General features: G+C 45.5%; 2 protein-coding genes across 2 annotated transcripts; one reads left to right on the forward strand and one right to left on the reverse strand.

Moving 5' to 3' along the window:
• The first annotated feature begins 532 nt into the window (after positions 1-532).
• Positions 533-12648, forward strand: shkbp1 (SH3KBP1 binding protein 1). The gene is made up of 17 exons (XM_073483631.1): positions 533-681; positions 3315-3368; positions 4029-4074; positions 4157-4289; positions 4397-4477; positions 4574-4744; positions 4831-4921; positions 5500-5690; positions 5906-6021; positions 6377-6464; positions 6748-6864; positions 7693-7863; positions 8000-8155; positions 8310-8406; positions 8553-8737; positions 8844-8946; positions 9045-12648. The coding sequence occupies exons 1-17, from the start codon at positions 590-592 to the stop codon at positions 9835-9837; spliced, it is 2685 nt and encodes an 894-aa protein (XP_073339732.1). The 5' UTR covers positions 533-589; the 3' UTR covers positions 9838-12648.
• A 92-nt stretch (positions 12649-12740) lies between these two features.
• esrrd (estrogen-related receptor delta) lies at positions 12741-22215 on the reverse strand. Its single transcript, XM_073483644.1, has 9 exons — positions 21873-22215; positions 21634-21745; positions 19425-19746; positions 18321-18474; positions 17683-17799; positions 15608-15712; positions 15353-15514; positions 14988-15260; positions 12741-13579 (listed from the first exon to the last, which is right to left on the reverse strand). The coding sequence occupies exons 2-9, from the start codon at positions 21687-21689 to the stop codon at positions 13341-13343; spliced, it is 1428 nt and encodes a 475-aa protein (XP_073339745.1). The 5' UTR covers positions 21690-21745; positions 21873-22215; the 3' UTR covers positions 12741-13340.
• Between the last annotated feature and the right edge of the window lie 4978 nt (positions 22216-27193).

The following is a 27193-nucleotide window of genomic DNA, read 5'->3' on the forward strand; positions in this document are numbered from 1 at the left end:
CCAGCTCCAGCTCCAGCTCCTCCAGCTCCACCGTGTCACTATAACCTTAAATTGGATTTTGTTTTCCTCTAATTTTTTCTACATGCATTCATATATTTTGTATTTCCTGTATTTGTTTATTTAAATATTTAATTATGTATTTTAAACAAATGTAAAAAAAATAAGTAAATATATAAATAAATGTAGAAAAATAGATATATACAGTTACTGAATTCATAAATAGGGGAATCAACACATATGTGATGAAATAAACACAATTAATACAGTAATAAATAAACACAAAGTCAATACACTTTGAAAAAAATAAACCTTTAATTATTGTCGTTATTTAATCATTGATTAATTAATTAATTAATTAATTAATATATAAAATAAAGACTCAATTTCCGTAAAATATCCCTCAATCAGAGAACCAGCAGTCCTGTTCCAGTCTGCGCTCCGCTCCGGGTTTTCCTTCTCCCTGAGCCAGTGCGCGATCCTCCGCGGGTTTTCCCTCCCGCCCTCCGCCTCTCAGGAAGTTGTGTTAAAAACACGACCGGAAACTGAGTCCATCCTGAATTAAGATGTAAAAGTGCTGCTACAGTTGTGAATGTGCAGCCTGCTGGAGAAGCTCCCCGGTCAGATGATGTCTAACTCGGCGAGGAGCGGAGACATCATCCACCTGAACGTCGGCGGGAAGAGGTGAGAGCCGGAGGAGGTGCGGGGAGCGGCGGCTAACAGCGGCTAACAGCGGCTAACAGCGGCTAAACGGCGGCTAACAGCGGCTATCAGCGGCTAGCTGCGGCTAACAGCGGCTAACAGCGGCTAGCTGCGGCTAACAGCGGCTAAACGGCGGCTAACAGCGGCTAAACGACGGCTAACAGCGGCTAGCTGCGGCTAACAGCGGCTAACAGCGGCTAGCTGCGGCTAAACGGCGGCTAACAGCGGCTAAACGACGGCTAACAGCGGCTATCAGCGGCTGACAGCGGCTAAACGGCGGCTGACAGCGGCTAACAGCGGCTAACAGCGGCTAACAGCGGCTAGCTGCGGCTAACAGCGGCTAACTGCCGGGACACCGCTGAGCAAGGGGCGTCATTAGCCTCCGCGTCCCTCCAGGTTATCAGTGTTTTAATGAGTTAAACCCTCAGAGGACAGCAGAAGACTCAAACACGTGTCTGTCTGTGTAATTATTAAACAGTTAACCAGTCAAACAAAGTCGACTTTAGCTCATTTAGACCAAACCCTGACAGCCGCGCTCAGGTCAGCGGTTCATTGTGATTTCCTTCAGCCGGACACTTTTTTATTGTCAGCTGATGTGAAGTATAAAGTCATTTTAACCTTCTGCTCACGGTGGCAGCAGCACAGACGAGCTGCAGCTGAAGTCATGTGAAGTAAACAGACTGAAGTGAGGCTGAAGCGACGTGAGGAGGAAGAGCAGCTGAGGGAAAGTTTGCTTTGTGTCCGACAATGGAAGCACGGTAGCCATAGCGCGAAGCTAGTTAGCTTTATCCTGTAAGTTGTGAAAAACACACAAAGAAGCTGTGAGTGTGTTGAGTTGTATTAACAGGATGTACAAAGTGATTTATCCGCTGCTGAAGTAAAATGCGAAGTGGAGCACAAGTACACTGTCCGATAATGGAACTCTGTAGCATTGACCTAGCTGCTAGCTGCGTCAATGCTACAGAGACGAGATTTATTTTCACCTTCAAAGAAAAATCAGTGTTTATTTCAGTTTATTCAGTTTATTTCTCCAGGATGTCTGAGTGCTGTGGACAGAAAGAGGCTGAACATTTGTCCTCTGATCAATAAGTGATAAGTGTTTTCCTCTCAGATGTAATGGAGTACAGTTAAAGTAATACTCAGGTAAAGTACAAGTACAAGTTGACTTTGTACTGAAGAAAATGTTCTGTAGTTCAGTTCTTCATCATTGTTCGTTGACTTATTGATTAGTTGATCAAAAGAAAATGAATCCCGAACTTCTTTCTTCATCATTTAGTCTTTTCAGTCAAACATCGTCTGTCTCAGCTCCTGAACTGTGAAGATTCGCTGCTCGTCTTAAGTAAATAATATGGATACGTGATATATATCAGATACATTATCATCCTGCTGTTGGGAAATTTATATTACCGGCTATTCATTGATATCGATAACCGATAATATGAAGCCAAGATGCTGTCGTTGACTTCACGAGCACGACTTTTACAAACTGTGAAACCGTGTGTGGCTGTTTACACGTTTCAACACAACAAATGTGATCAGATCTCTGAAATATTAAACCGCCATCCTCAGCTGTGCAGAAACTACAGGTTAGGAACTGCTTTTTAAAAACAAATATTTTAAAATCAGTTATCTTGTTGGTGTTTGCTGTGAGAAGCAGCTGATTATTGGTTATCGGTATCGGCTGAAAAGAAAATCCAGATGTTACATCCGTAATTAAAGAAGAGAAATTTAAAGACATTTGACACCTTATAGACAAAACAAACTGATCAATCATGACAATAATTATTAGAGTACTCAGTTACATTCCTGTACATCTGTTATATTATGTGAGCAGTATTTTACATGATTGTCTTTATGTACATGTATCTAAAATCTAGATAATAGTAGCTGTTGTATCGAGTATTATTTAGAAAGTTAAAGTAATAAAATCATCTTATTGTAGATGAATCAGTAACGTGTGAGCAGATAAGTGACAGTTACACTGAAGTCTGTTTGAGGTCGTTACACAGTTTGTCCAGCAGGGGGCGCTGACATGTTGCTGTCACAAACAGCTGCTCACAATCTGCTTAAAGAACAAGTCGTTGTTAATTTAATGAGTTATATGAAAACATGTTGATCAGATATCAGCAGCAGGTCGTTCAGCTGGACAGGTGATGTATTACCTGTAAACAGAGACGGTCCAGTTCTGTGTTCAGTTAATGACAAACTTTATTTATATATCACCGTCAGAAACACAGTTACAAAGTGTTCACAACACCGAATACAACACAAAGCCACTAAAACTTTACAGTTTGTTTCTGGTTGGTCTCAGATACGTCCTGAAGAAGACGGCAGGACGTTGTACTGGATGATTTTAGTTTCAGCTCGTGAGGGTGCAGTGGAGAGAAACTGACAACATGACACAACTCATTTAAAAACAATTCAGGTGAAATGTTCTTACCTAAGAGAAGAAGAGAAGGAGAGTGTCTGAGCAGAACTGCATCGCTGAAACATCCATTTTTTTATTTGTATAAAATATCCAGAACTTAAATATACAAAGTGATTTAAGTCTTCTGCTTTAAATGTTTGAGATGAATGACGACAACAGAAGGAAGTTGATGTTTGTTTGTTTCCAGGTTCAGCACCTCCAGACAAACACTGACGTGGGTCCCCGACTCCTTCTTCTCCAGGTCAGTGAGGGACGCACGCACACACACGCACACACACGCACACACACGCACAAGTGGCAGTATACGCTGATCGCTGCGAGTTTAAAGGCGTTATGTGAAGTTTATTCACAACTGCATTTATATCAGTTTAGACACGATGATGAAGGCTTTGAGAAAGTGAAGTCTCTGTGCTGTTGTGTCTCTGTTGTGTCTCTGTGCTGTTGTGTCTCTGTTGTGTCTCTGTGCTGTTGTGTCTCTGTGCTGTTGTGTCTCTGTGCTGTTGTGTCTCTCTGTGTCTCTGTGTCTCTGTGCTGTTGTGTCTCTGTGCTGTTGTGTCTCTGTGCTGTTGTGTCTCTGTGCTGTTGTGTCTCTCTGTGTCTCTGTGTCTCTGTGCTGTTGTGTCTCTCTGTGTCTCTGTTGTGTCTCTGTGTCTCTGTGCTGTTGTGTCTCTGTGCTGTTGTGTCTCTGTTGTGTCTCTCTGTGTCTCTGTGCTGTTATGTCTCTGTTGCGTCTCTGTGCTGTTGTGTCTCTGTGTCTCTGTGCTGTTGTGTTGTGTCTCTGTTGTGTCTCTGTGCTGTTGTGTCTCTCTGTGTCTCTGTGTCTCTGTGCTGTTGTGTCTCTCTGTGTCTCTGTGCTGTTGTCGTGCCTGGTCCACTCACAGCTGTGTGTTTGTGTCCTCAGTCTGCTGAGCGGGCGGATCTCGACTCTGAAGGATGAAACCGGCGCTGTGAGTTCAAACGTCTGCATTAACGTTACCGTCTGTCTCCGCTGTGTGGTAGTGACTGCATGTCCCTCCTCTCTCGCCGTAGATCTTCATCGACAGGGACCCGTCTCTGTTCGCCACCATCCTCAACTTCCTGCGCACCAAAGAGCTGCACCCCCGCTCCATCAACGTGCACATGCTCATGCACGAGGCTGAGTTCTACGGCATCACGCCGCTCGGTACGAAGACGCGGCAGAGACGTCTGCGGACGTTTACCTGACGGGGGAAATATTTCAGAAACCAGCGTGTTTGGACTGAGTCTTCATGACGTCTGTTTTCTCAACAGTGCGGAAGCTGCAGCTGTGTGACGAGCTGGACCGGTCCTCCTGCGGAAACGTTCTGTTCAACGGCTACCTGCCTCCCCCAGGTACACCTGAGGTCACCTGACTCCACCGGCCGGGAGCTTCTCTCTCTGACCCTGAAATGTTTTCACGTGTAACGCTTCCTGTCTGTGTCGTCCCAGTGTACCCGGCGAAGCGTCGGAACCGACACAGCGTGGCCGGGTCGCAGTTCATGTCGGGCCGAGTTGTTCCCATGGAGAGAGCGCCGGTCAGACGCAGCAACACGATGCCGCCAAACCTCGGGAACTCTGGGATACTCGGCAGAGCCATCGCCGAGGAGAGGACGCCCGGAGGTAAACACGGGAAGAAAGACAAGAAACAACAGCTGAGTGTTTCATAGTTATCTAATGTGTGTGTGTGTGTGTGTGTGTGTGTGTAGGTCAGTCATCAGATCCCGGCATGGTCCGGATCATCTGCGGTCATCACAACTGGATCGCTGTTGCCTACGCACAGTTTGTCGTCTGCTACAGGTGAGCGTCTCGTCGGCTGGTTTAGACGAGCTGCTTCAGCACGGAGGCAGTTTTCATATATTTAATATGATGAGATGGAAACGTTCAGCAGTTTAAGTCCTCGAGGATTTCAATAGAATCTGTACAACTCCCAGAAACATCCAAAATCCTTCAGGAAGTCTAAAATAAAGATTTGGTTCTTTCTGGATTTAAAAAAATAAAAATATTTTATCTCTTTGTGAGGAGAAATGTTTGGTTCTGTGTTTGTTGATGTTTCATTTTTCTCACATATTTACATTTTTTAACGTCTTTGAAAACTTTTTCACAAGAATTTCCAAAAGCTCTCATCAGAAAGTCCAATAAGATTTCCAAGTTTTCTAATAAAATCCTTTGATTCCAGTAAATGTCTGTGAATCCTTCAGGAGTTCTGTGAGAAAAAGGTTCGGTTCAGTTCAGAGGAGCTTTATTACCAGCGAACGTGTACACAGACAGAAGAAACTTTTGCTTTTAGAAAAGTTACAGAAACTTCCACTAAAACAGAACAAATTAGACCTTCAGGTTTAAAAACATGTAAATGAAAAGGTTCTGTCCGTCTCCAGGGTGAAGGAGTCGACCGGGTGGCAGCAGGTCTTCACGTCTCCTCGTCTCGACTGGGTGATCGACAGAGTCGCGCTCAACGCCAAAGTGATGGCCGGCTCGCTGGGAGACAACGACAAGATGGTGGCCGTCGCCTCGTCGACGGAGATCATCCTGTGGGCCATCTGCCCCGACGGCAACGGAAACGAGATCGGTGAGGTTTTTCCCTCAGTGATCAGAACCAGTGATCCAAAACAGGTTCAGTGACTGAAGATGTTCATGAAGAGAAATGATTTATTTTTACAGTAACGAGCAGCTAAAGATGGACGGAAACATCCCGTCTAGATTTAAACTCTTTTTAAAAGTATTGTCCTGTCTGTCCTGTCTGACGTCCTGTCTGTCCTGTCTGACGTCCTTTCTGTCCCGCAGGCGTCTTCAGCCTGAACGTGCCCGTGGAGGCTCTCTTCTTCGTTGGTAACCAGCTGATCGCCACCAGCCACACCGGGAAGGTCGGGGTCTGGAACGCCGTCACTAAACACTGGCAGGTGAGCTCACCACGGGTCCAAAAACTCTCTCAGCTCGTTTCTGAAAGGTCACATGACTGACGGAGCAGGTTTCTGTTTCAGTACGTCTGTGCTGACGCAGCAGCTCAGTAATCGGATCTCTGCTACAACTCGCCTGACTCTGGTTCTTTGGCTGACCTGGTCCTAGTTTCACTGTTTCTGGTGCCTGTGAGGAATGATGCTGACGCTAATGACTGTGGACAGGTCCACAACCGGTCCGTTAAACTGTGTAGCCTCTAAACTGTGAACACGCTCACAATCTCGCAGCTGCAGAAAAGACGACACGAGAAACTCTTCTGCTTTTATTAGAAATGAAACTGTTTGATTTTCTCTGCAGAACCAGGACGTGGTTCCGATCAGCAGCTACGACACCGCCGGCTCCTTCCTCATCCTGGGCTGCAACAACGGGTCCATCTACTATATAGGTGAGACACACACACACGCACGCACGCACGCACACACACACACACACACAGAGCAGGGAGAGGTTCTGTCAGTCTGAGTGTTATTGGTTCTGTTGATGTGTCCAGAACTTTGCTTTACGTCAAAATACCTTCAGAACCGATGATGCTCTCATCAGCCTCAGCTGTTTACTGATAACTAGCTAACGTTAGCATGCTAACATGGCGATAACAAAGTAAACATGTGACCTGTTAAAGATCTTGTTGATCTGTTGTTTGTTTGTTTGTTTGTTTGTTTGTTTGTCAGACGTGCAGAAGTTTCCTCTGAGGATGAAGGACAACGACCTGCTGGTGACGGAGCTCTACAGAGACCCGACTGAAGACGCCATCACTGCGCTCAGTGTTTACCTCACTCCTAAAACCAGTAGGCCCGTTTACACTGCTGCTTCTGTACTGAACGCCTCACTGCTGATGAGCTGCTGCTGTTAATGGTGCTGACTGATCTACAGAACTTTGTGGACCGCTGTCAGAGTGTCAGAGTGTGCAGCTGCAGGTTTATCTCTTCAGTTTGGGACCATTCAGTCACAATCACATGTTCAAAGAGTCGTGAGGAGTCAGAGTAGATTCATTATCAGCACTGGTTCTGAATACTTTCTGATTCTGATGTTTCGGACCTGAGAACTGGTGAAAGAGTTTTCTGTCAGAATGAGTTTTCTGAGTTCCTGTGAAACTGAAAGTGACACTTTTCCCCAGAGGAGGATTTTTGTTCCTCGTCTCAAACAGAGTGGGAAAACATCTGGATTTGTTTCGGTTGTTTTTCAGGAGAAACGCACACAAACAAAGAAATCAGGACAATTTTTACAGAAAAAACACTTGAATTAGTTGAATTTTTAAAAAAATAAACTTTTCATGTGAATTTTTATAATGTTCAGGAGAAACTTTCACAAAAAATCAGCAGAAATTTTCACTTAAAATTTCAGGTAAATTTTTCATTTACAAAAAAATGTGAATTTTGATTCACATGAAAAAACCTGTCCGGAGAAATCGCAGGAATTATTCACACAAAACATTTTCCACAGAAGTTAGAAAGTTCATCCTGGTGAAACTCGTTTCCAGCAGTTCTTTAGTCGTAAACACACGCGTGGATTCAAACACGCGTCCTGTCATGAATATGTTGCTCTGGCTCTGAACTGAACGTCATGTTGCTGTTCTGATCCGTTAATCGCTGCATTAACAACGCTCGTGTGATCAGGTGACAGCGGGAACTGGATCGAGATCGCGTACGGGACCAGTTCTGGGACGGTCCGAGTTATCGTCCAGCACCCGGAGACGGTCGGCTCTGGACCGCAGCTCTTCCAGACCTTCTCCGTCCACCGAAGCCCCGTCACCAAGATCATGCTGTCAGAGAAACACCTCATCTCAGGTACGACGCTGATCACATGACGTCACGTGTCCCTCAGTCCGTCCTGTTAGTGCGTCTCTGACTCTGTGTGTGTGTGTGTGTGTGTGTGTGTGTGTGTGTGTGTGTGTGTGTGTGTGTGTGTGTGTGTGTGTGTCAGTTTGTGCCGACAACAACCACGTGAGGACGTGGACGGTGACCCGCTTCAGAGGGATGATCTCCACCCAGCCGGGCTCCACGCCGCTCACCTCCTTCAAGATCCTCAGCCTGGACGACGTGGACGGACACGGAGGCTGCAGCGCCGGGACGGAGATCGGTGAGGAGCGAGTTATCGATTATTGGCTGAACGATCCGGCTCTGGTTCTCTGTGATGCTGAGTTCATGTTGGCCAGAGGAAGTGTTGTTTAGGATGAGCTCAGAGGGGTCAGAGGTCACCGGGTCACACGCCGACTGTGTGTTGTTGTGTTCAGGTCCGTACGGAGAGCGAGACGACCAGCAGGTGTTCATCCAGAGAGTCGTACCGGACACAGACAAGCTGTACGTCAGGCTGTCGTCCAACGGGAAGAGGTGAGAGAGTCGTGTTCTGTTCGGTCCGATTAATGTTTAATCACTTCTTCTGCATTAAGAGGGATTAAATAGTGTGTGTGTGCGTGTGTGTGTGTGTGGGTGCGTGTGTGTGTGTGTGGGTGCGTGTGTGTGTGTGTGTGTGTCAGGGTGTGTGAGGTGCGCTCAGTGGACGGCACCTCCATCACGTCCTTCATGGTCCACGAGTGCGAGGGCTCGAGTCGGATCGGCTCGCGGGCTCGGCGCTACCTGTTCAGCGGCCACAGTAACGGCAGCATCCAGATGTGGGACCTGACCACCGCCATGGACATCGCCGGCAAGGTGGACATCAGAGGTGAGACCCGTCAGAACACGCAGAACTTTATTGTTCGCTGACGGCGCCACTGAATGTCGTGTGATTGGTCGGTGAGTGACGTGCGCTTTGATTGGTTGTCTCGCAGCGCTGGGCGGGCCGACGGAGGAGGAGCTGCTGGAGCTGCTGGACCAGTGTGACCTGGCTCTGACCAGAACCCCTGACAGCACGCCGCGGGCCTCCACCTGCAGGTACACGCACGCACAGACACGCACACACACACGTCTTATTTTTCGATGACGCTGCGTTCTGTTGTTGACCTCTGACCTTTGACCTCTTGTCCCTCCAGTCTTCACTCTCAGTTCAATGACGGCTTCAGGTCGGAGCGTCTCCACTCGGCAGGAGGAGGACGAGGAGGAGCCGGAGCTTCGGGTTCGTCCGCTTCGCTGTGCGGCAGCCTCCCCCGGCAGGCTCCGCCCCCTGTGCCCCTCACCAAACCTTTCAGAGACAACGCCCTCTCAGCCGGACCGCCGGCGTTCGCCATCCCCGCCTACAGCCACGGCTCCGGCTCGAACCAGAGTGCCAGCCCGCGGCCACGACACCCGGACCGAGACAGGGAGGGCGGAGCTGTGCGCAGGGGGAGCTTCGTGGAGCGCTGCCAGGAGCTCGCCAAGGGCTCAGAGGCGGCGGCGGGCTCTGGGTTCGTGACCCCGGCGGGGACAGACGGCGTGAGGCGGAGCTTAGCGGTGTGCAGCGAGTTAGAGGCCAGATTCGGACTCAGGACGCCCACCACCTTCTCTGTGTCGCCTGGTGCTCGCCACTCTCCAGGAACTCCTTCATCGCTGTCGTCGTCACCGTCACCGTTATCATCATCATCTTCATCACTCCGCAGGGCCACGCCCACGTCTCCAACAAGCCCCGCCCCACCTCCTCCGCCCCCCGCAGTGAGCCCGACCCGGTCTCAGGCGCCCGTCTCACCTCGCCGCAGCGCTGCAGCGTCTCCCACAGCATCTCCTGCAGCTTCTCCTGCAGCGTCCCCCGATGATGTTCCTGCGTCGCCCGAGAGCCCGGCGAGTCCGGAGAGCCCCGCCTCCGGCCCGCCCACCAGTCCCAAACCGCACATGAACGAGACCAGCTTCTGACTGGCTGCTCAGACTCTGTAGACAAAAAGTCATCGACCCGGAGATTCACGTTTCCAGCCGGTTTGGACAAATGGAGGTCTGTTGCCATAGTAACCGCATGCTGATTGGTTGTTTCCTCGCTGCCGTTTGAGGAGATCACGACTTTCTAACGTCCGGCGAGAAAATGAAAACAAACGACCTCAAACAGCTCGAAGTCTCGACCTACCCCTACCCCTCGCCAAGGCTAAAGCTAACAGGCCCCAGGTCATGAGCATGCTAACAGACTGAGGCTAAAGCTAAGATGTTTCAGGTGTCATGCTAACAGACTGAGGCTAAAGCTAACAGGCCCCAGGTCACAATCACGCTAACAGACTGAGGCTAAAGCTAACAGGCCCCAGGTCACAATCACGCTAACAGACTGAGGCTAAAGCTAACAGGCCCCAGGTCACAATCACGCTAACAGACTGAGGCTAAAGCTAACGGGCCCTGGGTCACGATCATGCTAACAGATTGAGGCTAACGCTAAGATGTTTCAGGTGGTTCATGTACAGGTTAGCCCTGGTGTGTTAGCATTAGCGCCTCTGTCCTGATTTTTGCAGCTGGAGTTTACTTTAGTTGAGACCTGTTAGCATGATAGCATGTAGCCGTGTAGCCTCTGTAGCTTCTAGTTTTGGTTCCTTGGCACATTTCCTGTCTGAGGCGAGCTGGTGAACATCGTGTAGCGTTCAGCAGCTGATATTTGTCCTTCGGGAGAATATTGGACAGAAAACTCCCGTTAACGCAGCTTTAACTAAATTGTTTTGTAGCTTTTTACAACCAACAAAGAAGAAAGTTTTAGTTTGTTTTGTTCCGTGTGAATCTTTCTAACGACGACCTTTTCTATCTGCAGCCAGTCTGACGAGTCCGTTTAAAAGTTTGTATAGAAACTTTATTTTTTTAATTTGTATGTTTGGAACAAAAGCACGTCGTCTTCACCGAGCTGAGCCTGAACGCCTCACCGTCGCAGCCAATCAGGCTTCAGCTCGTACTGCTAACTGACCTGTCTGATGTGAACCTTCAGTAACTTTAATTGACTAATTACTAAAAGAACGACTTCATTTAGACCCTTAAAATAAACCTAGGTTGTTATTGATGACTTCAGTCTTCAGATGAAACATTCTCCTGGTGTCTTCGTCTCTGAGTTTCTCTCATCACATCGTTCTTTCCAGGAAGTTCAGAGTAAAGTTGTGTAACGTGACGCGTCTCCTGCCGTCGTCCTCGTCGTCCTCGTCAGCGCCTGTAAGTTCATGTTTAACCGACTGGTTTCATCACTGGTGTCTCTGCTGCTGAGGGAAGTCTCTGTATTTAATGTTTGTGGGTTTAATTCACTTCATCACGTTTTCTTTGTTTCAGCATTAAAACCTTCAGTTTGTTCCTCTTTGACTTTTGTCCTCCGGCTGCAGCTAACGATTGTTTCCATTGTTTATTAACTCAAACAGTGTTTTCTCTATAAAAGTGTTAAACTTATATAAAGTTATCAGAACAATTTTCCTCCTCGGTCGACTGATCGGTTCAAACATTAAAATGAATAAACTGTGAACTCATTTTATTATGAAGTGATGTTTGTTTCTAAAAGTTCTGATTGAGTTTCACTTTTGATTCGACCTGAAAACAACCAGACGATCAATCAGTGAGCAGCTTTAAGTGATTAGTTTTGATTTGTGCCGTTTGTATCAGATCGATATTTGTAAAGTTTGTGTTTGAACTGTTCTGACGATTAACAAAGTAAACTATTAATGAATTAATAAAAAAGTTTAATTGATATAAAAAGTTGTAAAAGGCTCAAACTACCTGCTGTCAATCTTCTGACATGATAATTTCATTTACATGATTAATAAAACAAAGAAGTGATTGAGATTAATTGATGATGTCATTAATTGTTAGTTGCAGCCAGTTTTTCTGACAGAATTTCAGATTCTTGTAACAAAATGTTTTTTTCTCTGATGTTGAATCCCACGTTTCCTACGACCTGTGAACGCAGCGTTTGTGGCTCTGGACTGTTTGTTTGTTTTCGTCTGTTAAATCCGGTTCTGTAAACTACGGAAGCCCGAAGGGACAAGAGAGCAGAACGTGTTCTGGTGATCCGATAAATCTGTGACATCAGGAGTGTATGAAAAAACAAAAACAGGATTTTTTACTTTTTTCTCAGAAAAACCTGAAATTTTTTGTTGGATTTTTTTCTTGTCTGCAAAAAAACAAACAAATTTAGAAAATCAGAAATCAGGAAGTTTTTTCTTCGTGTGTGAAACTTTAGAAAAAGTCTGAAAGATTTTTCTTCAGAAAAACAAAATCAGAATTTTTTTTCCAGACAAGAAAAAACACGTCTTCAGTTTTTTAACTCCGTCTCACACGAGGAAACAAAAACAAAGACAATGTTTTTATTTTTATTTTCTTGAGGAAAATAAAAATAAAAATTCATAAAAATTCATATTCATGTGTGAAAAGTCACAGGAGGTTAAAAATAATGTTTTTATTTTTTTCTCTTGAGGAAAATAAACATTATGAATGTAAACATCATCGTGGCGAAACCTTCGTCACCAGATCTTCAAGTCTTAAACAGAGAAAACCACCAGAATAAAACGCGTCCTCACTTTGTCCCTCCGGGCTTCCGTAGCACAGCTCATAGTGAATGTAGAAGTGCTGCAGCTGATCTCAGATCAGCTCTGAGGAGGTTTCTAATATTTCTAGTTGAAGCTGTTTGATGCTTCACATCGTTTGTACAAGTGAGTTTCTGAGCAGACGGCTTTTCTAACAGACTTTGTGTTAAAGAAAAATAAATAATTGACTCATTAACGTCGTGTTTTTATTCCAAAAGCATTTAATTAAGTCAACAAAGTAAACTAGAGACAGGAAACGACACTAACCAGCAGCCAATCAACAGTCAGCTCCGTCAGAAACACTAACCAGCAGCCAATCAACAGTCAGCTCCGTCAGAAACGACACTAACCAGCAGCCAATCAACAGTCAGCTCCGTCAGAAACGACACTAACCAGCAGCCAATCAGCAGTCAGCTCCGTCAGAAACGACACTAACCAGCAGCCAATCAACAGTCAGCTCCGTCAGAAACGACACTAACCAGCAGCCAATCAGCAGTCAGCTCCGTCAGAAACGACACTAACCAGCAGCCAATCAGCAGTCAGCTCCGTCAGAAACGACAAAATAAAAGTCGACAAAAATATTTGTTTACAAAAATAGATTGAAAATCTAATAAACCTCGTGTTGATTAGTTCAGTCGATGATGGAAGAGATCGTCCAATCATAGCATAGCAACTGTTACTAGGCGAAGGTTCACTGTAACGTCCACTATCACGGAGCTGAGATGGAGGCGTGTAGGCTAACGTTAGCGGCTAACGTTAGCGGCTAACGTTAGCGGCTCCGTCCTGCAGCGATAAAGGTTAAAAAATAGCAGCAATTTTAAAGTGTCTGAGTCTGTTAACAGTCTGTCCCCTCCTGATGACGATGATGACGATGATGATGAAGAGTCTTCAGGCCTTGGTGTCGAGCATCTCCAGCAGCAGTTTGTGGAGCGGGACGCTGTGCTGGCGGTGCAGCCTCAGGAGAACCTGCACGGCTCGGTCCGCCGTCTGCCGCAGCAGAGGGAGGCTCATCAGCAGCCGGCCCGCCCGGTGCTGCTCCCTGCGGGACGACTCGTACTCCTGCAGGGCCTCGTGGAGCCCGTCCTGGAACCGCTGCACCGAGTCCGGACAGTCCACCGGGTCGGCATCTGAAGAGAGGACGGAGGGACATCAGTGGTACAAAGGTAGTTTACTGAAGTACTGCAGTACAATATTGAGGTAATAGTACTTCACTTGAGTATTTTGATGTTTGTTAGTTTTGAGGAGATCAATATTGTTTCTGTCGTCACATTTACTCCGTTTGTTTCCATCAGCTGGGATCATTAATGAAGTCTGTTATTTAATCGTCCACCGTACGAGTTTTATAGCGACTAGCAAAAAGTCAAGTAGCTTAAAATTTCACCAGCTAACAAGTCTGCGAGACAAAGTGTCCAGAAAAACATGTTTACTACTTTAAAGTTTACATGAAGACTTTACGAGCGAACGAGTTCAGAAACAACATGTTCACTAAAGTTTACTGGCTAACTAGTTAAACTACCAACTCTACATGTACTGCTAACGTTTAATAAGGTCACTAACCGACTAACCGATACGTTAAAATACTTTTATTAATGTAGTCGTGAACGTTTGAGACAAAGACGATGAGGGAAATAAAAAGGTCAAGGTCAGCCGTGTGTGTGTGTGTGTGTGTGTGTGTGTGTGTGTGTGTGTGTGTGTGTGTGTGTGTGTGTGTGTGTGTGTGTGTGTGTGTGTGTGTGTGTGTGTGTGTGTGTGTGTGTGTGTGTGTGTGTGTGTGTGTGTGTGTCACAGACGAGCATCATCTCCTATTGTGTGGAGTATTGATGTTCAGTTAATGGACACACACACACACACACACACACACACACACACACACACACACACACACACACACACACACACTGCAGACAGTTAACAGTTTATAGATCCAGAACCGAGTCATCAGTCCAGTGTATTGATCCGAGGCTCAGACGGTGGGAGACTGACCAGACCTCGGCCTGAAGGACCGACCGTGTCCCATCATGCACTGCTTCAGCAGGAGGCTCATACAAAGATGTTATTGATAAACTGTTAGCGCCGTTAGCATTGTTAGCTTCAACATCACATCAAATTGTAGGATTACTCCCCCGAAAAGTAACTTCATTAACTAATCAATACGGTCCTGCTTCAGCTCCCAGCCGCCGATCATTATCACAACCACTCCTGGATCAATAAGTTCAGACCCAACGCCTCCTTTTATATCCAGTCTGAGACAAAGTAACTAAAAGTTACTCTTGAGTAAAAGTCGCTCATGTGAATTGATCGATCATCTGATAATCTTTGGCTCTGATGTAACATGTAATCTGTAAAGTAACTAAAGTAATCTAGTAAATGTAGTGGAAGTATAAAGTAACAGAAAATGGGAATACTCAAGTAAAGTACAAATACCTCAGAAATGTACTCAGTTACATTCCGTCAGTGTAACTATCAGAACTCATGCTGCTTCTGCAGTTTATCTAAAGTAATCTGTTACTCTGAGGTAACTAAAGTAGTGTGTACCTGAGTTGGCGAGTGCCATGGCCTTCAGCGTCACCGCCTCCTCGCCGCTCAGGTTCATCGTCTGGTATTTGGCCGTCAGGTGACGCAGCGCCTCGTACAGGTCGGCCAATCCCGCGGCTCGACACTGACCCTCGTCCAGGCGCAGGTTTCCGGCGAACACGAGCTCCTCCCCCGCCGCGGCCTGCGACCGCCAGGCCACGCCCACCAGCAGCGCCTCCATCCAGCCGCTCTGCAGCAACGACATCTGGTCGACCAATGAGAGCGCGGAGAAGCCTGAGAGGGGCGGGGCAGAGCGATGTCACTCAGGTGCGTCAGTGAATGCGATGGATCGTTAAATGTGCTGACTCGGGATGTTCGGGTCGTACCTGGGATCTGCTTGGTCCAGCCGATCAGAACCAGCAGCTCCCGGTTCAGGAGGTCGCAGAGGGTCAGCAGGGTCCGCAGGCTGCCGTCATTGGTCGACTCGTCGTGATTGGCGGCCAGAGGGGCGGGCTCAGTGAGCAGCAGGTGTGAGATCATCTTGTTTCCTGAAGGACAGACGAGGAGTCAGAACCAGAACCAGAACCAGAACCAGGAAGCTTCATGATGATGTAACTACATGGAGACGGATCAGAACTCACTGCTGACAGGATGAAGGTACGACGCTCTGCAGAAAGAACTCAGGCCCGACTCGACCCGACGCTTGTACTTCTGCCGTCCTCCTCTGACCCGGTCCATCCGCACACCTGAGAGGGGGAGAGAGAGAGAGGGGGGGAGAAAGGGGGGGAGAGAGAGAGGGAGAGACCAGGTTAACTCTCGTTCTGTTTCCTTCCTTCCTTCCTCCTTCACTCCTCCTCCTTTACTCCTGACTTCCTCCACTCCCTTCCTTCCTTCCTCCTTCCTTCACTCCCTCCCTCCTCCTTCCTTCACTCCCTCCCTCCCCTCCCTTCCCTCCACTCCCTTCCTTCTCCTCCCTCACTCCCTTCCCTCCTCCCCACCTTCCTTCCTCCTTCCTTCACTCCTCACTTCCTCCCCCTTCCTTCACTCCTCCCTCACTCCCTTCCTTCCCCCTTCCTTCCCTACTCCCCCCCACTCCCTCCTTTCTTTCTTCCTCTACTCCCTTCCCTCACTCCCTCCTTCCTCCCTTCTCCTCCTTCCCTCCTTCACTCCTTCCTTCACTCCCTCCCTCACTCCCTCCTCCTTTACTCCTGACTTCCTCCACTCCCTTCCTTCTCCTCCCTCACTCCCTTCCTTCTCCTCCCCCACTTCCTTCCTTCACTCCTCACTTCCTCCCCGTTCCTTCCCTCCTCCCTCCTCCCTTCCTCCTTCCTTCACTCCCTCCCTCACTCCTCCTTCACTCCCTCCCTCCCTCACTTCTTTCTCCCTCCCCTCACTCCTTCCTCCTCCTTTACTCCTGACTTCCTCCACTCCCTCCCTCCTCCTTCCTTCCTCCTTCCTTCCTTCACTCCTCCTTCCTTCCCCACTTCCTCCTTCCTTCCCTCCTCCCTCACTCCCTTCCCTCCTCCCTCACTCCCTTCCTCCTTCCTTCACTCCCTCCTTCCTCCCACTCCCTCACTCCTCCCTTCACTCCCTCCCTCACTTCTTTCTCCCTCCCCTCACTCCTTCCTCCTCCTTTACTCCTGACTTCCTCCACTCCCTTCCTTCTCCTTCCTCCCCCTTCCTTCACTCCCTCCCTCCTCCTTCCTTCACTCCCTCCCTCACTCCCTCCCTTCCCTCCTCCCCCCCTTCCTTCCTCCTTCCTTCCCCACTTCCTCCTTCCTTCCCTCGTCCCTCACTCCCTCCTTCCTCCCCCTCCCTCACTTCTTTCTCCTTCCCCCCTCCTCCTTTACTCCTGACTTCCTCCACTCCCTTCCTTCTCCTCCCTCACTCCCCCCTCACTCCCTTCCCCCCTTCCTCCCCGTTCCTTCACTTCCTTCCCTCCTCCCCCCCTTCCTTCCCTCCTCCTTCCTTCCTTCCCTCCTCCCCCCCTTCCTTCCCTCCTCCTTCCTTCCTTCCTCACTTCCTTCACTCCCTCCTTCCTCCTCCTTCCTTCACTCCCTTCCCTCCTCCCCCACCTTCCTTCCTCCTTCCTTCACTCCTCCTTCCTTCCCCACTTCCTCCTTCCTTCCCTCCTCCCTCACTCCCTTACCTCCTCCCCCCTTCCTTCCTCATTCCTTCACTCCTCCCTTCACTCCCTCCCTCACTTCTTTCTCCTTCCCCCCTCCTCCTTTACTCCTGACTTCCTCCACTCCCTTCCATCTCCTCCCTCACTCCCCCCTCACTCCCTTCCCTCCTCCCCCCCTTCCTCCCCGTTCCTCCACTCCCTTCCCTCCTTCCCCCCTCTCCTGACTTCCTTCACTCCTCCTGCCTCCTCCTTCACTCCCTCACTCCTTCCTCTCCTCCTCCCTCCTCCCTTACTTCAGAGGTTCAACAACACTGCAAAGGCTCATGGGAAGAAAACAGACAGACGTACCCTCACTCCTTCCTCTCCCTCCTCCTTCCTCCCCTCCCTCCCTCCCTCCCTCCCAACAGAGGCTCATGGGTAGACAGACAGACGTATGGACGTACCCTCCTTCACTTCCTTCCTCCCTTCCTCCCTCCCCTCCTCCTTCACTCACTCCCCTCCTTCACTCACTCCCCTCCTTCCTCTCCTCCTCCCTCCCTCCCTCCCTCCCAACAGAGGCTCATGGGTAGACGGACAGACGGACGGACGTACCCTCCCTCATCATGCCGGCCTGCAGACACTTCCTGAAGCGGCAGGCCTGACAGGCTTTCCTCCTCCTCTTGGTGATCTCACACTCGTTCATCACCGGGCAGCTGTACTCGATGTTGCCTAGGTAACCACAAACAGGAAGTACAGAGTCAGTGACATCACATCCTCGATCGATGACACACTTTCAGGAAAAGGTTACTTAAAGTATCAAAAGTAAAAGTACTCATGATACAGGAAGTCCCCTTTCAGAATAAAATATGGTTATATGTTTTTTGTGGTTATTATTGTTATAAGATCAGTTTAATGCTGCAGCTGGTAAAGATGGAGCTCATTTTAATCCCTCATGATCTTTTAGTTGATGATATTAATTAATAGTCTGAATCAAGTTTTCAAATAAACTAACTTTGACGACCCAGTGATGGAAACGATCTTATAAATGTTTAATTAAACAAATTAAATCCATTTTTTCATTAAACGTGTCGTCATCTTGTTTATTCTCACAGAAATCTATAATCCTCGTCTCATTCTGGTGTCATCCTGCAGCTTCACACGCTAATCGATGCAGCGACCGTATTGATCGGCCCTGCCTATTAATTTACTTATTGATTAGCACACACACACGCACACGCAGCTGCTCTCACCTTGTATGGTCCTCTTGAAGAAAGCCTTGCAGGCCTCGCAGGACGCCACGCCGTAGTGATACCCAGACGCAAAGTCTCCACACACCAGACAGAGCCTCTTGGGCCCGACGGCGCCCAGCGGGGTCAGGTAGTCGCCCCGCAGGATGGAGTCCACCTGCAGAGACGAGACACGCTGAGGTCAAACACGTCAGGAACAAGTCCACAGATCCGGCTGGTGATCTTGTGATGTTTTGTTGGTATTTTATAAACTTCATGGAAAGTCATTAAAAATGTAGATGACTCATTGTGCACTCAAATGTTACATCCAATAAAGACTTTCTTTATTTAGTGACGCTGCCATGTTTGTATAGAAGGAGGACCAGCACCAGAGTGTCGCTGGGGACCGGACCTCACTGATCACTTTACAAAAACAACTTTCTCAGTGGTTTGGATGAAACTGGCTCACGTTGCCGTTTTTCCCTCTGCTGCCCTCTCTGGACAGAAAGCTTCACTTGTTGCTAAAGTAACCGCTAACAAACGTCCCGATAACCAGCAGCTTCTCCGGACCGGGACCGTCCGCGGGCTCTGGGACGACGAGTACAGTGACCGTACTGTACCGGTAGCTTTGTTGCTAAAGTAAGTGCTAACTGCTGCTAATTGTAGTCAGCTGCTGTTAGCTCGCTAAATGGTCCTTTTTTTTTTTTGACGAAAACATCAACATGTTTCAACATTTTCTGACATTTTACAGATCAAACAACTGATCAGTTAATCAATAATTAAAATACTCGTTAGTTGCAGCCCTGCTGTCTCAGCGCTTTCTTACTTCCTGTCTGTGGCTTTCAGCTCAAAGCCCATTGGTTCCTCCTGAAGAGCGAAATATTCAGAAACAGCTCAAATATTTAGTTTCATTCTTATAAAGTTACTCAAACTGGAGGAAAAAGTGCTTCTGTCGGGACTATTTTGAGCGGCGGATTAATCCACGTGTGGTCCTCTGGTGTGTGTGTGTGTGTGTGTGTGTGTGTGTGTGTGTGTGTGTGTGTGTGTGTGTGTGTGTGTGTGTGTGTGTGTGTGTGTGTGTGTGTTATCAGCTGTTTTCATGGTAAAAAAACTAAATGTAAAACTCACCTGCGCTGAGAACGAACCCGTCTGTGACATCGAGAAACGCACCGAGGCCTCCGACACCACGGCGCCGCCCCCGACGCTTCCTCCGCTGGAACTAGATCCTGTCGGGGATTCTGGATCCGGCGCTCCGCAGAGGAGGCCGTATGAGGAGGAGGAGGAGGAGGAGGCCGGGCTCGGGAGGAGGAAGGCTGGGTGAGAGGGGCTGAGAGCGGGCGTGGTGTCCAGCGGGAAGGAGGGACTGAGGGGGGAGGAGTGGAGGAGGGAGGCCGGAGACCGAGCTTCACCAGCAGGGGAGGAGGAGGAGGAGGAGGAGGAGTCCAAGAGGCTGAGGAGGAAGAAGAGGGTGAGATTACACAGCTGAAGTTCAACAATCAGCAGCACTGACACACATCAGTGATTTTCAGAATAAAAGCCTGGGTGTTCTTTCCCTTTAAAACAGTCTGATGAGTCTTATTTACAGCTGGAGACAAAACTGAGGGCCTGACGTCTCGACTTCATCCAGATCTGATGAACGTCTCCAGTTCGATCTTGACCTGAATTTATCTGAAAAGGTTTTTTAATCTTTAATTTGTAGACACCTGTTTTGTTTTAGCTTCTAGTTCTGTCGAGTGATGACTGAAGCAATTAAATGTGTTTAAATCATGTATTTCATTACTTTTGAGTATTTTTATATTTTGCCTGGCAGAAAAAAAAGTGCTTTATTTAAAATGTCGTTTTACTTTCTTAAACAGGACATTTTCTTTCTTATCCCCAGATTTAAACTGTAGCATAAAAAGTACCCTGACCACAGTATTTGGTGTTGGACCGTCTTCCTCTTCATCACACTCTCTTGTAACGGTGATGTTTTGAGTATTTTGCAGAAGTTTCCTATAAAGTCTGAGATTTTTATTGCATTTTTTCAGTCGATGTTAGTTTAAGGACGACACGTATACGAGTTATAATCTGACTGTAGGACAAAAGAAAGAATAAAGACTCTGTTTAATGGAGACTTCTGACTTCCTCCTTTGCTCCTGATGGACACGAGTTATAAAGATGACGGCAGCTGGAGGGCGCTGCCACGTAAACATGTTGTTTTGGGTCGGATGTTTTGTTTTCTGTTGATCGACAGTCCTGCTGAGAAACAAACTACTAAAATACTCGAGTAGTTCGACCACCGGTTACATCTGATGTTTGTGAACCTGCTCAGCTTCACACACTGAAACTGATACAACCATTAAAACTAGCAGTGAAAGTGATGCTGTGAATTCTTTAAATACTAAAAGTAATATAAGTATTATGGATGCAAATGTCTTAACAATTAATTATCAGTTGATCATTAATAATAAGTAATTTAATGGACGTTCTTCTATTAGAAAACAGTTTTAACAGCTAACAGAGTAAATAAGTAATAAAGTAAAAACACAGGTTATTTAATTTATAAACTAAAAAACACAAATAATGACATTTTATTTCATAAACAACTGTTTACTGTTTATGTTTCTTAAATAATAAATCACGTTTATTTGATCTAAATCCTTTTTGTCGTTTCAGAGTTTTGTATTTTATTTTGGTATTTTGTTAAACGAGTGTTTGTCATATGTAACGAGATGCTTTGATATATCTGTGCCGTCTCTGATCTTCTGTCTGTTGATACATTTTTCATCGGTTAAACTCTGAACAGCGATCAATCGATTCACGATTAATCATTAACGACCCTGATTAGCACGAGATCATCACAGACGAGTCGTTTCTGCATTCATGTCAGTTGATAAATAAAACGAGACTCTGTAGTGAAGAAATGCAAAATATGTTTGAAGTTTTTGTAAAGTTATTTAAAAATGTCTTTTTATATATATTTAACTTTTAGTTTGTTTTGTTTGAATCTTTGTTCCAGTGACGTTTAAAGTTTTATTTAATGTCAGTGTTTATTTTTCAGTTTGTGTCAAACTCTAAAATATTCACTTTTATTAAAAAACTAATTACAGCTGAAATGTTATTATCTTTCTGTTTCTTTACTAAATATTGATTTTCAGTAATTAGAACAAAAACTACGACTTGTCAAAATAAAAGCACTAAACTGCTCCTGCTGCTGTTACAGAAATCAAACTCATTTTAACTTCATCTCAGTGTTTTGAAGACGAGCAGCTGAACGACAGAAGACGTAGAAACAATAATAATAATAATAATGATAATAATGATAATAATAATAGAGGTTGAGTCGTCAGTTCCTCACCGCTGTGGGCTGATGAAGTGGTGCTCGTCTGTCAGACAGAAGTCCTTCAGCTCCATCCTGAACCGGATCGGCTTCAACAACCTGGACTTCAGACCTGCAGCTGCTCCACAATCTGACAAATCCACCAAAGAAGAAGAGCAGCAGTCCTCAGCGGTGCGTTCAGGTGACAGTCAGTAAAAATCAGTTTACTGATGCTACTTTAAGGTCCGATGAGAAAGTGTTAAAACAAAGTTTCTGACCCGTGATCGATGGACGCAGACGGACATGAAGCTCGGAGGCGTCTCTCTGTTATTTATCTGTGATCACACAGGAGGGGAGGGAGGGGGCGTGGCCCAGAGGATCAGCCAATCAGTGTGCAGCATCACCTCGTCTGTACAGAGGATTGACTTCTTCTCCTATCATCTCTATTGATTTGGACAATGACAGATGTAGGCCACCGCCGCCTGAAGCTGCTCGCTGGTGATGACTTCATATCAGAAACAGACAGAATGAATTAAAAATACAAGTTTTTCCTTCTGTTTTCATTTTTAATGTTATTTTTCTACTTTTGTTGAAATCTTTTCTTCAAACATCAGAAAGTTTTGACACGTCAGGACACTAATTAAACCATAACAAAGATATTTAAAGTGTCTCAGTATTATATAAATATTCTGGACTTTGAAATTAAATTTGTGGAGATAAATCTGTGTGTAAATATAATCTGAAGAGGAAATGATGATTAATTAAAAGCATTAATCAAGTAAACAAACATGTTTTTATTTTCAGTCTCACTGTTAAAGATCATTTTACATCTTTGGTCCTACCTGTTTCCACGGTAACACGTGTTGTTCTTGTTTATGAACGAACATGAAAGTTTTTTAATTATCTGATAAAAAATGTTTCTACATTCAAATTACTATTTTTCTTATTAATGATTACTTTGTTTTCATCTCAGAATATGACAGAAAAATTCAAAGATATTTAGTTTACTGTCGTATTAATTATCTGTTGATTGTTTCTGTCCATGAAATAAACACTGAGGAGGAAACAGACTCTGAATCAGACACAAATTAACGCCGTAACAAAACGAGTCAATAAATCAATAAGTCAACCGACAGCAACTGTTGTCGGCCTTTATAATCAATGGTCTAATCGCTAAACCCCGCCCCCAAACAGAGCTTATCCAATCAGAAGTCACCGTTAACGATTAAACAATCATGGGTGACACCTCCGGCGCTCAGCAGAACAAGCGTAAGTAAAGTTGGATGATAACCGACGCAGCAGCTGCACCGTCGAGGCTTCAGAGGCTCAGCGGGCTAAAAAATAATAACAGTGTTTCAGTCACTCAGTCGTTCATTGATAAGTTGCTAACGAGAGCATAAATGTTTTATACTTGTTCAGGACGCTACACCAGATGTAAAAACGTATAATAACTTCACTGGTCTGTTTTTACACAAATAACATAAATTAGCACGTGAAAACATTCAAAATTAAAATTGTACAATTGTTTAATGAGATGGTCGTTATAATTATAATTTAATGTTAAAGACTTTGACTGTATTTTTACAGGAGATTTATTTAAAAAGCTTGTTGTACTTTATTATACAGATACACTCTATGAAATCTGTTTATTTACATTAAATGTACTGTAAAATATTTTTAAAAGTCTAGTATAAAGTATCTTAGAAGTTTCTGTGGCAGATTGTTTAAACGTAACTTTCATCACCTTGTTTAATGTGAGTTTGTGGGATAATTTGCTCTCCGTCCTGATAAAACCGGACTGAGTGTAATAGATTTATATTACCAGTATTAAAGCTCCGTGTTCTTGTGACATGAAAACATTTAGAGCAGCTTTAAATCCAGCAGCTTCGAGCCGCCACATAAATACAAGAAGGTGTCGTCTGCATAGAATCGACGTGACATCACGACATGCTGCCTTCATGGAGTCATATTTCAGGAGTGAGCAGAGAGAACGTGAACACAACAAACAAACAAACAAACAAACACGTGAAACATGTTTCAGTTTTGTGTTCAGGACGGACACACACACACACAGAGGTGAGGATTAACACTCACCTGATGACCGGCCAGAGTGTGTGAGGACGCTGAGGAAGCACTTTCACACACACAGCAGCATGTGAGAACACACACGCACACACACACACACACACACACACACACACACACACTGACCTAATCTTAACCTCAGACGTTCAGGCCGCTCAAATCAGTCTCACCTACATATGATGTTTCATAAGAGCTACATTACCGGACCTGCCTGCCTGCCTGCCTGCCTGCCTGCCTGCCTGCCTGCCTGCCTGCCTGCCTGCCTGTCTGCCTGCCTGCCTGTCTGTCTGTGTGTGTGTGTGTGTCTGTCTGTACATTCAGTCTTATAGATCAGTGTTGTGTCACAACCACCTCAACAAGAAGAGACTGATCCGATCTGAATGAATGTTCAAACACATCGAGAGCTGCGGAGTGAACTTCTGATAATCTGTTAAATTAGAAAATATTTAGCGGTGAATAACCGTAAATGCTAAATCTGATCGTTTCTCTCTGGCTGGAATAAAAACATCCTTTCTATGTTTGTTCGCCTCTTTTCCAGGACGGACAGAAACACGGTGGCAGCAGAACAGAACCAGTCGACGGCTGATACAACTTTTTTGTTTCGTCAAAAGTGTTTGAAAAGAATAACAAAGCCAGAAACATAAATATTGTCCCAGGAAACGACGTGGGTCCATCTGGAAAAATAAACTTTCTCAATGAAGCTGGACAAAAATAGAAAGAGTACATAGTCTGTGTTATTAATATATTTCTACTTAATTTCTATTATATCACTGAACCGTCACTGAATCGTGAGTTTCTCCAGAGACGGATCGATAAAGTCTCATCTCATCCTAACAACTCCTGATTCTTCTGTTACATTTCTGGCTCATCACTTTATTTAATGTTGATGTAAACAGTTAAGTTGAATCTCTGATCAGACTGATTTCAATCAGATTGAAGACATGTTGTCTGTGTAGACACAGCTGGAGAAACTTTAATCAATAATCATATTGATCCAGAACCAGGAGTCTGTCTCGTTAATAATTTTCAGGAGTATTGATCAGATGATTCTTCGAGTGCTGCCGACCTTTTAACTGGGTCACAAACTGGTTTCATTTGATTTCTGAAACATCAAAAAGAGAACGAGACGAAACGATCTTGTAAATTTAAATTTTGGGTTTTTTCCTCAAAGATATTTATACACAAACAGTTTACATTGAAAAAAAACAAAAAATTCAAATTGTATTGTTGTTTTTACTGCTTGTATTATCTTTTACTATTTAACTTTTATTATTTTAACCGCCCGTCTTTTGTTGCTGTTTTTTGTCTCCAAATAGATTCTTGTGTTTAACATCGTGTCAGTCAGAGAGAAGTTTGAAATGTGCTTTATAAATAAAGTCTGACTGATACATTGATTGTCATTTTATTCAGTTACAAATAAACATATTGTTTAAATCCAGTGAAGTTCTGACGCGTCTCCGTGTTCATGTTCGTCAGCTGTCTCTGAACAGGAAGCTGATCTGTTTGGTGTCGTGTTCTCAGAACTGATCCTGGAGTGCAGCCAGTAAAACTTTCCACAGATAAACACTGTAAATCCCTCTGAGAGCCGCCCGGCGTTCACACAGCTGACCCACTCACCTGGATCAGAACTGGGTCAGCGCCGCTCTGAGTCACCTCACAACACCTCCACCTGCAGCATGTACAGGATACTCTTCAGTGTACTTCAGTGGATCAGCTGCAGATTCACAACCTACAATACAGACAGAAGAATAAATTAATCACTTCATCGTGACGCTCACGTGGAGCTGAAGCAGTTCAAACAACAACTGTGAAAATGTGTTAAAGTGTTTAACAGCCCGTTTAAAATCCTACCTGCAGCTTCAGGTGACGTCGTGTCCTCTGATGTAACTCACCGAACTTCTTCATCTCACTGATAACTGTCATCATCGCTAGCAACCCACAACCCTCTGATATAAAGTCAGGCTCAGTCATCATCTCCTCCTGATGATATAAAGTCAGGCTCAGTCATCGTCTCCTCCTGATGATATAAAGTCAGGCTCAGTCATCATCTCCTCCTGATGATATAAAGTCAGGCTCAGCCATCATCTCCTCCTGATGATATAAAGTCAGGCTCAGTCATCATCTCCTCCTGATGATATAAAGTCAGGCTCAGCCATCATCTCCTCCTGATGATATAAAGTCAGGCTCAGCCATCATCTCCTCCTGATGATATAAAGTCAGGCTCAGCCATCATCTCCTCCTGATGATATAAAGTCAGGCTCAGTCATCATCTCCTCCTGATGATATAAAGTCAGGCTCAGCCATCATCTCCTCCTGATGATATAAAGTCAGGCTCAGCCATCATCTCCTCCTGATGATATAAAGTCAGGCTCAGCCATCATCTCCTCCTGATGATATAAAGTCAGGTGAAGTCTCGTAGTCCACAGAACATTTCTGGAGCTTCACAGTAAAACAGAGTTGCAGCGTTCTGCTGAACAGCTGAAGCAGCTGGAGATGATTTAAACATCAGATGTCTCCACACAGCTCGTCTGCTGTGATCACAGAGATCAACCTGATCTGAGGAGACGATATTAAGATGAAGTCTGAAGTGTATATTCGGGCTCTCGAGGCCTCTGCAGACTCAGACCACACTGGACGTACCTGACTTTCCATTTTCTGCTACTTTTTAGGGAAACGCTGTCGTTTTTACTCTGAATTTAATTAATCTGATAACTTGTGTTAATTTGCAGATTTAGATCAATAATACAGCTGAAACATAAAAGTGACGTTTCTTTTTCACTTTTGGTACTTTTTGATGGTAATGTCTTTGTACTTTCACTTAAATAAGTGTGTATGTACTGTACATATATATATATATATATATATATATATATATATATATATATATATATATATATATATATATATATATATATATACACATATATATATACATACATACACACACACACACACACACACACACACACACACACAGTAGGTGTAGAGAGAGACTGTGTTCAGGTTCACATCATGTTTCAGTCTCAATTCTCACTTTTTACAGTTTCTAGTCTCTTTATATCAGACTGACAGATCAGTGGAGGCACTGAGGCGTGTGTGTGTGTGTGTGTGTGTGTGTGTGTGTGTGTGTGTGTGTGTGTGTGTCTATAATCAGCGCTGGCTGTGAAAGTGAAAGCTGATATTCTGCTGGCTCACAGTTTCAGTCTCAGTACTGGGTGAACCTCAGTAATCCTGTTAATGCTGCCTGAGTGTGTGTGTGTGTGTGTGTGTGTGTGTGTGTGTGTGTGTGTGTGTGGACAGATTGGCCTATAATATAAAGAGGCTTACAGGACTGGATCTACATAAACAGCGCAGGCATTAAGGTTATGCAGGCAGGTGGAGGATTACAGCCAATCAGCACGCGTGTGTCACCTGAGGTGACGCCACAACAACAAACACTGTGAGCACGGAGCTAACAGGTTAGCAACATGCTAACGCAGCTCCACATCAGAGGAGCGCTCTGTGCTCCTATTGG

This window comes from Pagrus major, chromosome 2, assembly GCF_040436345.1.
Source record: "Pagrus major chromosome 2, Pma_NU_1.0".
Classification (NCBI taxonomy): Eukaryota; Metazoa; Chordata; class Actinopteri; order Spariformes; family Sparidae; genus Pagrus; species Pagrus major.